Source organism: Lipotes vexillifer, unplaced genomic scaffold (assembly GCF_000442215.2).
Source record: "Lipotes vexillifer unplaced genomic scaffold, Lipotes_vexillifer_v1.1 scaffold500, whole genome shotgun sequence".
NCBI lineage: Eukaryota > Metazoa > Chordata > Mammalia > Artiodactyla > Lipotidae > Lipotes > Lipotes vexillifer.
The window spans coordinates 2,084,916-2,098,629 of NW_006778765.1; the positions used below are offsets into that span (position 1 = coordinate 2,084,916).

The 13,714-nt window shown below is 50.5% G+C and overlaps 1 protein-coding gene across 1 annotated transcript in view; it reads right to left on the reverse strand.

The window, feature by feature from the left end:
- The window catches only part of STIMATE (STIM activating enhancer), a 50,252-nt gene that overhangs the window by 5,827 nt on the left and 30,711 nt on the right, over positions 1-13,714 (reverse strand). The window contains exons 2-4 of the mRNA XM_007451880.1: positions 10,271-10,319; positions 8,123-8,218; positions 4,571-4,692 (exon numbers count right to left, since the gene is read on the reverse strand). Of these exons, the coding sequence (XP_007451942.1) occupies positions 4,571-4,692; positions 8,123-8,218; positions 10,271-10,319 (267 nt within the window). The remainder of the gene's footprint in view (positions 1-4,570; positions 4,693-8,122; positions 8,219-10,270; positions 10,320-13,714) is intronic.

The following is a 13,714-nucleotide window of genomic DNA, read 5'->3' on the forward strand; positions in this document are numbered from 1 at the left end:
TGCTGCCCTCAGCCCTGAAAGCAGAAACCTGACTCTGGGGAAATTCAGACTCTGTCTAGGGGGGCACCCCAAAACACCTTGGGCTGGGGACATGGAAGAAAAGAGAGGAGCCTCCAAGGTGAGGAGGGGCTGTGACAAAGGTCCATCTGTGATCCCACTGGTCACTGTGCTTGAGAAACAGCACAGGAATCACAGGAATCCAACAGTCCACACTGGGGGACACTCAGTGCCTCCAGAAAGTTTCAAAAGGGACTTGATGAAGGGTGGAGGACCCCTCCAGGGAACATCCTACATCCTCAGTGACAGGCAGAACCCAAGGGATGGGTGAGTCACTGGGAGCCACAAACACCTCCAGAGCAGAAGACCAAGGGGAGAGTCGGGGGGTGGGGGGACGCCGCCAGGGGCCACTCTGGAAGCCCTGCCGGAGCTGTGTGACCACGTTGGCCCGGAGAGGGCTAGAGAGTAACACTGCAGGGGAGACAAAGGCCCCAATCCAGGCTGTGAGGAGAATCTGGCCTCTAGAGGAACATCCGGCTTCTCATTTGATTCTGCAGTTTCTGCAGCAATCCCTGTCCAGCATGGGTGCCGGAGGCCCGCAGCCTTGCCAGCTGTATGTGGTGGAAACCCAGTGGACACCTTCCAGCAACCATAATGGACACAACCCCAGGCCATTCCCTTTTCTGGAAAACCTCTGGAGAAGTGCACAGAAAACATGCAGAAAGACGTCACTGCCTCTTCTGCGGTATCCTATTTACTTTCACATTTGAGCCAAAAAGCCATTTCAGAAGTGCAATCTCCCCTAACCAGATTTTTAATGGAGTTTTGTAATCCTTTCGGTAAACTACCTGATGTTATTGAGGAAAGTCCTCAAAAACAGCAGCTGAAAATACTTGTTAAAAACTGTTAAGTGAAACGGGGACAGTCAGACAGAAGCACTTGGTAGGATTGGGACTGAATCCCAATCTAGTCTGAATTGGGACTAGTGTGTTCGAAAGTCAACACAACGAGTTAACATTTAATATCAAAAGAAAATATACTTGCTCAGAGCATGCTCACTTCATTTGCTCCAAGTTTTAAGTGGCCGACAGAAAAAAAGAGATGCTTTTCTTTCTCAGGGGGCCTCACACTGCCCCCTGAATTCCACTTCTCTGAGTTTCAGAGCCACAACTTAAGAGGCAGCTGCCTCTGTTTTTCATGTAGATGCTTGAGTAGGAAAGTCTAAAAACACGGTGAGGACTTCCCTGGTGGCACAATGGTTAAGAATCTGCCTGCCAATGCAGGGGACACGGATTCGAGCCCCGGTCCAGGAAGATCCCATAAGCCACGGAGCAACTAAGCCCGTACACCACAACTACTGAGCCTGTGCGCCACAACTACTGAAGGCCACGTGCCTAGAACCCATGCTCCGCAACAAGAGAAGCCTCCACAACAAGAAGCCCGTGCACCACAACGAAGAGTAGCCCCCACTCACCGCAACTAGAGAAAGCCCGTGCACAGCAACAAAGACCCAAGGCAGCCAAAAATAAATAAACAAACAGATAAATAAATACATGGTGGAAAAAAAAGTAAAAAGTCACATGTGACCCCACTCTCACACACCGTTTCCTCCAAGCATCCAGCCCTCGTAGCCACAGCTGGAGTGAGCGCACATGAGCTGGTTTTTCTGGTTTGTTTCATTTGAGAGTCTGTCCACAGCCTTGTCTTTTAAGGACAGACAAGCCAGGCATTCTCGCGTGCTCTGCTTTTTACCACACTGGACACACTGAGGTACGTGGGTGTTTGTTTTTGTTGGATTATGTCCTCAGGATAAACCACAGGGATGGATGGGACCAAGAGGACGGAACACGTCTGTATCTAGAGAGGCCTCTGGACGGAGCACAGAGACAGGGGCGGGCAGCAAAGCCCACACACCACTGGTGCCCAAAGGACAGAGACCTCGTTTTCAGGGCTTCTGCCTAAGGAAGAGCAGCCTGGTCTTCAGACTGCAGACACCACGTACTCCCTGGACCCTGTCTCGCCCCTCAGGGCTGTGTGGTCTATTCCCCACGGCCCATGTTCTTGTTAGCAAGTTCACCTTCTCTTCTAGGGACCATGGAAACACTAGAAAACAAGCCCTTTTTCTTCTCTCACCTGAGAAGAGAGCTCTGTGGCCTACCTGGAACTACTGCCTCAAGTGGATGGGCCGGTTAACAGGTGCAATAGGTAGAATAATGCCCATAACCTAATCCCCAGAACCCGTGACTATAGCGCTACCATGGCAGAGACTCAAGGCTGCAAGTGGATTAAGGCTGCTGATCAGCTAAGAGAGAGCATCCTGGCCTATCCAGGTGGGCCCAATGTAATCACAAGGGCACTTTAGAGTGGAAGGAGGTGGGGGAAGGTCAGAGCGATATGATATGAGAGGAACTCAACCTGCATCTTCTGGCCCTGAAAATGGAGGAAGGGGCCACGAGACAAGGAATGTAGGTAGCCTCCAGAACGTGGAAAAGGCAAGGAAACCGATTCTCCCCTTAGAGACTCCAGAAGGAACCAGTCCTGCTGACACCCTGGTTTTAGTCCATGAGACCCATGTCAGACTTCTGAACTACAGACAGTAAGATAATAAATTTGTGTTGTTTTAAGCCACTAGTTTTGTGGTAATTTGTTTTAGCCGCAAGAAAAAACAACAGAAATTGACAGAAATAGAAACCAGGTAACTGACATCCACTATCCTTCCTCAGCCTGCGGACGGAGGACCCAGATGGTCCTTGATAAAGGGTAGCTTCACGTGGAAACACCCTGGCTTGAAGACTCGGGTTCCCAAAGGCAGGGGTGGGATGACGCAAGGGCAGGGGCTGAGGCAGGCTAAGTGGGTAGAGGAGGGTGGCATGGAAACAAGAGGTTTAAACAACCACTGTCTTCTTCCTTTCAATCTCTCTTAAGGATGCAAACAAAACACGCTGGGAATAGGTGGTACCATAATGTCCAGCGTATCAGGACCAGACTTGGCCTCCACTCCCAGGTCACTGAGCGGCATGACTGGCTATGAGTGGCTCTCTCGTAGCACTGCTCAGCTACAGTTGAGTCGAGAGCCCTGCCTTCCAGAAGGGATCTGAACAGCAAAGAAGCAGCTATGAGCACTGCTCTTGGAGATGGTGGGAGGATTGCATATCTCAGTGTAGTAGCCAAGAGGCCCTCCAAGCTATGCACTGTCTGGGTGAGCTTCCTGTGTCACTCAACCCCTGTGGATGCCTATCCTAAAAATGAGGATGATGTTGCTTTGGTCCATGTGCGCTGTGGTCCATTTCCATCCTCCAAGTTGAGGAGTCAATGACTTGGAGCTTCTCTGCTGCCTTCCCTGGAGACACAGGGGCACACGCTGTGTGTCGGACACTATCTTAAGTCAGTGACTCATCGGGCATCAAGTAACAAGGCTAAGAAAAGCCCTTCCCTGAGCTCATCTCCCGTCAATGGAGACAAACAATTACTTAAGATTTCTAGAAATACCCAAGGCACTCACAGCCAGCTCCACGAACCGGCTCCCCTTTTAAATGTCAGTCCCTTGTGAGTCTTCAGCCATGTAGGAGTGAGCGGCCATCGGGCCCAGAGCCATGAGCTCTTTGGGAGTGTGACCAGGAAAGGAGAGTGGGATCCAGAATCCCACAGTCGTTCCATCACAGAATCACTCCTTCTTATCCCACGTGCTCCTCTCATGGCAAAGGCTCCACTGATGTTGTTCCCATGAACGGGAGCTCCTGGCTCCAGACAGCAAGGCCTGTTGTGAAGGTGGGAGACAGCTAAATCCCCAGAGTGGGACAAGGCCAAAAGAAGCCCCTCTCACCAGCAGCCCCGTTGAGGGCACATCCAGCTGTTTCTCTGGGGGTACCAAGTAAAAGGCACTGCATTTGTGCCCAGAGCCAGCATGAAGGCAGCTTCCTACCCAGGCTGTATCCCACGGGGTATGACAAGATGGAGTGGGTCAAAGCTGGGCCAGCATCCCCAGGTCACCTGTTTCAAGCTGTGTCTCTTGTGAGTTGAGGATTCACCTGGTGTCCCTGGTGACCAAACATGCCAGATGCTGGGGTGGGGGCAGCCCACGGTCAGCAAGGTGACTTGGCCCCGGGGTGGGGGGATGGACACTCCAGTCCTGACCTTGTGAGCCCCAGTAGTGGAATGGCCCAGTGACAGGACAAGCACAGACATGCAGCAAAAAGAGGGGCAACTCCCAAACTGAGAGCCGCCTCCCATCTCTCTAGCGAGGTGGGCAGGTGGTATGAGCCTGGTGGGAAGTGTGGCACAGTGAGGTGGCCTTATAGCCCTGCAGGTGAGGGCTGTGCCCCTCCCTGCCTCTAGGGTGTCTCCTGTCTCCTAGGAGCCTAGGCAGTGAAGCAGGCACCCACCTGCCTCGGGCATGTGGCAGGAGGTTGGAGCTCAGGCTCCAGAACAAGCCTCTCCACCACACAGAGGACACAGCCACCAGCTCTTGAAACTTCTCCGAACCCACTGGCCTGGAGGGCTGTACGGGGCAAGGAGCAGAGCCCCCTCCAGGAAGCTCCCTCCACAGCCCTGTCTAGCGTCTGTGGTACATTACCATATTCGCCGAAACGCAGGGACTCCCACTGCTGCCACTCCACCAAGACGCTGACGGCGCGCACGCCCATGTAGATGAGCAGCATGCCCACGGTGGCGTCCAGGAGGAAGTTGATGAGGTACCTGTGAGGAGAGGGCACAGTGGCACCATCAGGAAACACCACCCAGGGAGCTGGGCCCACGTGCTTCCAGAGCCAAGGTCAAGGCTGGGGACCCAGCACTGTTTGCTCCTGTTCTGGGAGGTGGGAACCTCCAGTGTGCCTGTGCAAGAGGCTGCAGGGCTCACCTCCAGGAGCCCAGGAAGGCCTCACGCCCCGGGATGCTGCACTGCTCAAAGTGGGTGGAGGAGCGACCAAGAAACCCGAAAGCCCTCAAGTGTTCCTGCCAAACGAAGACTGGGACAGAGTGCGTGGAAGCAGCCAAGGAGGCCGGTAGCAAAACAGAACTTAATCGATAAAAATAATTTGTGTCATAACTGCTCACTCCCTGGAGGCCCAGCCCTCCCAAGGCCCCGAGACAGTGCTGCTGCAGCAGAGCAGTTCAGGAAATGGCCCCCGGGGTTTCCTAGACCAAAGAGGGCAGGGCCACGTGGCCCCTGCTCATCCCTGTGCTTCAGAGCCTGCCATGGAAGCAAGCACAAGTAAATATTTCTAAAGAGAGAGCTTAACCGCCCATGGAAAAGGCAAGATGATGGAGGAAGGAGAGGAGGGTCAGAAGAGCAGGCCCACCCTGACCTCTCGTTCTTGTGGGGTCTGTTTTCATCTGTCTGACACACACTCCTTCCCTCACCAAGGAAAGGCCCCTGGCTCACTGGCCCTCCCTCGAGGGCCCTGAACACAGGCTGCAGCTCTCCAGACAAAGCAGGAGACAAGCAGTCACGGGGTCAGGTGCTAGCCCTCTAGATGCCACATGGCTAGGAAACCCCCCTAGGGAAGCTCTGGATACCACAGACCAACTGCGGCACTGCTGAGTTGCTCAGGCTTGAGACATTTTATGCAGGCCCATGGCCCCAACCCCAAGGCCCAGCCTCAGCGGCCTCAGTGACATGCACAGCACTCTGAAACCTGAGGGAGCATGTGCTGAGGGGGGGAAAGGGGTGGCTGCCAGTGCCCTGGAGTGGTGAGAAAACCAGAGGGAGGGGACGGCCTTTTCTTCCTGCCTGCCCTTCCTCTTTAAAATCACAAGGGGTCACTCTCAGACCACAGACCAGAGAAAGCATAGCGACTGCTTCCCAGGCAGTTTCTCCAAGTTCACAGCTGAGCTCTGGCCCTAGGCTAAAGCTGCTCTCAGATGCTTAAACTGCATTGGTTTCAAGTGGTTCTGACATCTGGGACCCATCCTGAAAATATCAAGAGAACCTGATACACATGCATGCATTAGTTCATTCATCCCTCACCAAACACTGATTCGAGTCTACTGTGTGCCAGGCCTTAGGAATAAAGACAGAAAGCTCTAGACTCTATACTCAACACAGGTGAGACTGGCAGCCAACAGGGTATCCTGTGGTTCCTGGAGCCAGACAGGCTGCGTTCAAATCCCCGCCCCATCACCCTTGAGCTGTGTGAACTCAATTAAGTTATATAAATCTCTCTGTGCCTCAGTTCTCTAACTGTAAATGAGGATAATCCAAGTATCTATATTGCAGGGCTGTTACGAGGATCAAACGAGTCAACATACGTGAACAGTGCCTGCCACGTATTAAGTGCTACACAAATGTGCTGTTAGAATCATAGCCCCTCGGATGTCACAAAAGCCAAACTGCCACCCAGAGCAGTATCCCCAGCACGGGGCACCCCTGCAGCCACAGGAAGTTGTTCACCCTCCCCTGTTTGTACATTTCTCCTCTCCCTGAATTGACTGGCTTCCCTTCTAGGTCTGTAGAGTACCAAGATGCCCCAGGTCCAGCCCAACCCTTCCCCCATTTGTAAAAAGTCACAGGGCTATTCACCGATGATGGGGCTGGAGTGAATCCTGCTGCAGGACTTGCTCTTCCACAGGCCAGGACCTCTCCACTCTGTGGGGCAAGGCCTGCTCTGCCTGCCTAGTCTCCCTCCAACAGCTCTTCAACCGACTGCTGGAGCTCACGTGTCTTTCCTATATTTTAATGACAATATCCTCTGATTGAGCTATTACATCTTCATTGGCAAGTGCCTCTATGACTTCCAACGTTGCGTGGACTCATCATCTCATGAAACCTTCATGGTTATCCTGGGGATCTGGATGAGGAAACAGAGGCTCAGGGAAGTTGAGCTGCCTTCCCACTGACTGGCCTCCCATTCAAGGGCTCTTTTCACCACACCTAACTCCATTTTGGGCCTTTTCTCCTTTGGCTAAGCACTCGAGATCCGTCAGCAGTCCCCTCTCCATCCCAGCTGTGATTCAGTTTGTCAAAGTCCACCAGTGACCAAGGCGGCACCAGGAGACAGGGTTCCTCACCCCAGTGCCTCCAGGGTGAGCAGCTGGATCTCAGCATATCCCAGCCAACCAAGAAAATCCACCAGAGGATGACACAAGCCTGCTGCTGGGCTCAAGAGTTAGAAGGACAAGGCCCTTTCCCAACCAACTCCCCTATGGGAGGATCGCCCTTCCGGTCCCCTGCTGTGGGACTACACCCTAACAGATTACAACCTATCCAGGTCTTAAGGTAAAAATCCCTGGGGAGGGAAGACTTTACAACCTCCTTCTGAATCGGGACCTGAACTAAATCTCAAAATTACACACTGTCACCAAATAAGAGGCGCTTAAAGGAAACTTCCAGTCCAAATGGTCTTAAATATACACTGAACCTCTTGGCAAGGGACTCACCAGCCTCCACCCCACTCTCCCTCAGAGGCACGGCAGGGCTGGGGGGCATTCCAGGCAGAGGGCAGTGCGAGCAACGGCAGAGAAGCAGGAGACAGCTGGTGGGGCTGAGGGCCACCAGGAGCAGCCCAGCATGGCTTGGGGCACTAACTTTGAGCGAGGAAGGCAGCAGATGGAGCCAGGACAGGGAAGGGGAGCATCCTCTTCTACTCCATCTGCTAAGCGTGGCACTGTTTGGGTGCTGTCCGCAAGGACGACAGGTATCATGGCCCAACTGGGGTTTTAGGCAGACAGCTTTGGGAGCTGTGTGGAAGGCACACTGACTACACTGACAAGGCAGAACCACCCATGGTCTTCAGGTCAAAGAGGTCAATGATGGTCAACAAATGGTCAACAATGACTTTGACCCTGAATGGCTGACACCACAGAGAAGCCCCTATGTGTACTGCTCCAGCACAGACACTCCTTCGGGGCATTATGCTGCTTTGCCAGGGGCTACTTGGAAACTGGGAGACATAAGGGCACTAGAAGGCCAAGGGACAGAACTTAGGTTGATTAGCAGAAAGCCAGAGCACAGGGCAACTGTCACTGGGCAAAACCTTAACACCCAGCACGCACACAACAATCTCTCAGATGAGCACAGAGACGAAGGGGAGTTGCCCCCTCCCCAAGCTAGAGGGAACATGACTGGCAGCAGAAAGCAAGGCATGGAGGAGCAGGTGATGTTTGCACTCAAATATGGGCCACTTACAGTGAACAAGGGTCCTCTTCAGTGAGATCTGCTAGGTATACATTTGCAAAGTGGATGAACAGCATTCCTATGGCTTGTTTGGAAGTGTCTAAAAACCTGTACAAAATAGAATCAGCACTTGTTATCACTCTGACAGGAGGGTAATAACCAATTTGGGGAAAATGGTAAGTCTGAAACAGGAAAAAGCCACTGGGGAGACCCCAAACTTCCAGTTACTAGTCACCTCTTCCTGGGACGTTGGGACTAACTCAGGCTTGGCGTTTCAGCCCCCTTTCAAAATAGTAACACTGCATCCCTGAAAGGCCACTGATTAATAACACAGATTTAAACACACGAAACACGTTTAAAATGTGTGTTTTCACTTTTTTTCTTTCTTTTTTTTTTTTTTTTTGGTACACGGGCCTCTCACTGTTGTGGCCTCTCCCGTTGCGGAGCACAGGCTCCAGATGCGCAGGCCCAGCAGCCATGGCTCACGGGCTTAGCCGCTCCGCGGCACGTGGGATCTTCCTGGACTGGGGCACGAACCCATGTCCCCTGCATCGGCAGGCGGACTCTCAACCACTGCGCCACCAGGGAAGCCCTCACTTTTTCATTTTTGTTACTTCAAAACAAAATGCTTGAACACAGCTTTGGATGGGGTCCGAGGTGCCTCTACTTTAAAGAGCTCCCAACCGACTTCACACACAAGCTGAATGATGTGCAAGCTTAACGAGACTTGCACTCATCCAGCACTGCCTCTGGAACCCTAAACAACCTTCAGCTGCTGCCACTTAAACTACGGGCTCATTTGGGGCAGACAAACTTTTCTGTAAAGGGTCTGAGAGTAGATATTTTAGGCTGCGGGCCATCGTCCTCTGCAGCAACTACGCACTCTGCTGCTGCACTGTAAGAGCAGCCAGTCACTAGCAACCCACTGACACTTTATTTATGGAGACAGACAGCAGTCAGATTGGGCCTGCAGGCTATAGCTTGCCAACCCTTGGACTAGAGGACAGGAGTTTCAGAAAAGAAAAAACAAAGTTGGCAGTCTTTGGGACAGGTGGCAGGAGCACTGTGGAGATAACGTGGGCCCTCAGTTTCTCCCCGGCCATGAACACCTGGGGACCACTCACAGTCTGTGGTCGAGGAACCTCTGGATTGTGGTCGCCTCTCTTGGCCTCCCAGGCTGGGCATTCAGAATTGGGCCAGGCCACTGACAGGGGTGATAAAGGGGCACACAGGCATGGGTCTCAGGGCTGGAACAGACCTTAGGGATTATCCAGACCAACCCTGCAACTGAGGCCTGAAAATCATTTCCTAGAATCATGGCAAAGCAGGAGCTGCCAAAGGGGATTGTGTGTAAAACCCAACTCCACATTCCCCCAGGCCCCCCACCTAAGCTAGATACTCAGACTTGAGAGGAATCAACTGGTGGAGAATAAAAACGAATTACCAACATTGAGAAATAATGCACTGAAGATCAATCAAGAATATGCTGATGATTTTATTAAGGGGCCTTTACCACAGACATTTACCGGAAGTTTCCTCTGGAGGGAAAGTAGCTATTGTTAGGACAGGTGCAAGAAAGATGGCTTCTTGAGGGCATTATGTTGTCCTGAGGAGCTGGCTGTCTCCTTCTAAGTGATTTTTTTTGGAATTTTGTCTTTGGAAGCTATGTCTGAAGCTTTAACCACCATTTCTATGAAGGAAAAACTGCTGCCACAAGGTCATCCTGGGACTAAGAAAGACTAGTTTTGGGGAGAGGGGCATCTACACGGTACATTTGACTTATCTCCAAATTTAGATTATTTTTTTGCTTATGCATAGAGAGTCCAAAGATTTAACATAGTCTAACAACAGGCAGACACAACTAACAAAGCCTGCAGCACGGACTGATACCTCTGTATCATCTTCCACCTCCTAAAACTAGACAGCAGAGTTATGGCAGAATCGCCGCCATCTGGCTGTCACTAGCCCTATAGTGGGCTCAACAGTTATCTGGAGAAACAGAAGTGCTTTCATATTATACACAGTTCCCGATGATTAAGTGGACTAATGGATTTCAACACTTTATGTTATGTATAATTGCTCACATTCCACGCCCCCCACCAAAAAAAACCCCAAGTAGTCAAAAGCATTCTAGGAATGAGTTAATATTTAAATACGCACCATATCCTCCAAGGACGTCTTTCATGCTTTGGTTCTCTGAAGCGTTTAACTGAAAGAAAAGACAGATATTCAGTACCTTTCTACAGTGATAAGGAAGCGAAGTGCATTTAACAAGCTGGGGGTTCTTGGCACACTCAGTGTTTAAAACCACTGAGTCAGGATACTTGCTCTTTAACATGGGATGATGTGCAAGAAGCCATGAAGGTCCCAGAGGCCCTGTTGCTACCGACCAGTGGACTCTTCCGAACTGGCTACTTAGGAAGAATGGCTCCTCACAGCATGTGGAAAATTGTATTTTCTTCTTTGTGACAAGGGTCTCTCAGACAGGGACTGGAACCGCAAAGGGGAGTGTAGCTACTTCTAAGTTCAGGATCCAACAACAAATCCATCCATCCGCCCACCCACCCAAACGTTCACAGAGTGCCTGCTTCAAGCCAGGCGCTGTGGAGAAAAAGGCAGAGGCAGCTGTAGGGGAGGGCAGACATGTACCTGCAAGGGTGGCGAGCGCTCGAGAACAGATAAGTCTGAGGCGGAGTGAAGGCAGGAGCCCGCCTGCCTGCCTGCCTGGAGGAAAGGCACCAGTCAGGAAGGTGGCCAAGCCCAGTCCTGGGGACCGGGGACGAGGCTAGCAAAAGGAACAGGGAGGGGAGAGAACAGCCCTTCTGGACAGAGCACACACCATGAGCTGACAGGTACAGGGACATGACGTGACAGAGTGTGTGTGGCATAATTTGATTTGGCTTTAATATAGCAGGTAACAAGGGAGACAGGTTGAGCAGCGTCCTGAGCGCCAGGCCAAGGAGTCTGGAATGAATCCTGCTGGGAAGGAAAAGCCAGGGAAGAGACCTAAGCAGAGGCAAAGACACAGTGGAAATGGCGGAAAAGCGGCTCTGAATTGTGTAGATGGTGGGTTTCTGGGGGTGGAGAGGACTGAGCAAGGATGCTGGTTGTGTCCCAGCACCAGGCAGTGGCACTCCTAGCACAGGACAGTGGAGGCGGGACGCTCATTCAGCAACAGCCTGACCACGTCGAATGGCAACGGGCTCCCCAGACTGACATCTTCACCTCAGGTGGGTCTGAGACATAACCGTTTACGCTGAAGGAAACAAAAAAGTTCTAAGTGTCTTGTCCTCCACTGAAGCCCTAGGCAGACTTATTTCCACAAGGACTCTATCTACTAAAACAAACAATGCCAAGGGCCGCATGTGTGATGTTCTCCCAAACAAAAGTACCGAGGAAGAAACAGACACGATGGTAGCAGGCAAGAACACACTTCTGGCAGAGCCCCAAGCTGCAGTGAGGATGCAGGAAGAGGAAGGCAGGGAGAGAGAAATGGGTGGCCAATCAATAAGCCCTACTTCTCTAAATAAATACAGGTAGCCCCTGGGTTGCAAAGCAAGGACTGTCTATGCACAGAAATGAAATGTCTGGTGTTTACAGACATTTTGACAGAGAGACCAAAAAGCAGGTGAAATTGTGAGGAGGGCTCTCATCCCCTTGACACATGACAGATCCACAACATCAACAAGGCCGAAGAGTCTTGAGGGAGGAGTTGAGGGAGGCCCAGAGGTTCTGCAAGCGTCCTCTGGGCTGAGGGGCTGGGGGCTCAGGAAGGAGATGTGAAGGGAGCTGGGCCGGGACAAGCCATCTGGAGGGAGAGCCCACAGGCAGGGCCAGAGCGCCGCCTGCTCATGTGTTCTCCTCCTCGGGGGGGTCTGTCCCCATGAGCATAAAAGAAAGGACATCAAAACATAACCCAAGAAGAGTGTCCTCATTCTTAGGAGATACATGCTAAAGTACCCGAATGGGTACAATTTACTTTCAAGTGGTTTAGGGGGGAAATTATACATTATTTTTGATAATTATATATAATAAATATATTATAAGTGGCATAACTTATAATGCAATTATAAATCATTACACTATAATTATAAACAAATACAAGTAATTACATAATATTTATAATTATATTAATATATAATAAGAGAAGCAAATATGGTGTTATGCGCCAAGTTGTATTCCTCCTCCCACCCCCCTAATTCACATGAATAAGTCCTAACCCCCAGGACCGCAGAATGTGATTACTTGCAGACAGGGTCTTAAAACAGGTAATAAAAGTAGAACAAGGTCCATGGGTGGGCCCTAATCCACCATGGCTGGTGTCCTTATAAGAAAAGGAGATTAGTACACACACACCGAGACTGCGGGGTGACCATGTGAGGACACAGTGAGAGGACAGCCACCTGCAAGCCAAGGAGAGAGGTCTCAGGAGAAACCAAACCTGCTGACACCTTGACCCAGGACTTGCAGCCTCCAGAACTGTGAGGAAATAAATTTCTGTTGTTTAATACACCCATTCTATACTTTGTTATGGCAGCCTTAGCACACCAATACATGTGGCAACACAGTAACTGATAAACCTAGGTGAAGGACATTTGTGTATTCATTAAATTTATTTAGACTTTTTTTTTATGTCCAACATTTTTTGAAATAAAAAGCTGGGAAGAAAACACACTCTAGAAGAATGAGCCAGTCCAAGCATTCAGAGGGCAATCTGGCAATATCTATCAAAACTGTTAATACCCACACCCCTTAACCTGCAGTGCACTGCCAGGTATGTGTTGCACAGGTCTTACTGCAGCACATGCCAAGATGTATATAGGTCTTCACTGTAATACTGTCATAACAAAAACCCAGGAAGAAACCATCAATGTGGGGTTGGGTATATACATCACGGTACGAGGCAACACCATGCAGTTACTAGAAACAAGGTAGATCTGCATGGATTAATATGCAAAGACTTCCAAATTATATTAACAAACTGCAGAATAACATGCCTACCATGATTCTGTTCAGACCCATTTTTAAAGAATATATATTTATGCTGGTATTACGCAGGGTTTTTTTCCCTAGGATATGTAAGTGACTGTTAACAAAGGCTTCCTTTGATGAAAGGAACTATGGGTCGGGGGACCCATAGACTTTTTATATCATTCTGAATAGTTTAAACATTCTTCCATGTTCATATTGTTTTTATTTCAAAAAAAAAGAGACAAGCCTGTGTCAGAGACTTGTATTAATGCAGCAAAGTGGGACACGGGAGAAACGATGTGACTCACAGCTGGGCTCTGGTTCAAGAAAGGGAGAGGAAGGGTGTGTGCAGGCTGTCTGTGCGCGGGAGCGCCCTATATGGGACTCAGAGTGGATGCAGATTCTTCTGAAGAGCAGACGTGTGGCTCCTGCCTTCTCCCTCTCCATGTCCTACCCCCTTTCCCTAGAATACATGAGTCTAAAATCTTTTTTTTTAATTAAAGGAGGAAGAAGCATTAAGAAAGCTACTCTAGATCTAATTTGGAAAAGAACAGAAGATCCCGTTCACCCAGCCATGTGTTATTGAGGGGCCTGCTGTGCTATGGGGCCAGTTCAGCAGGCGGCGAAATGGTA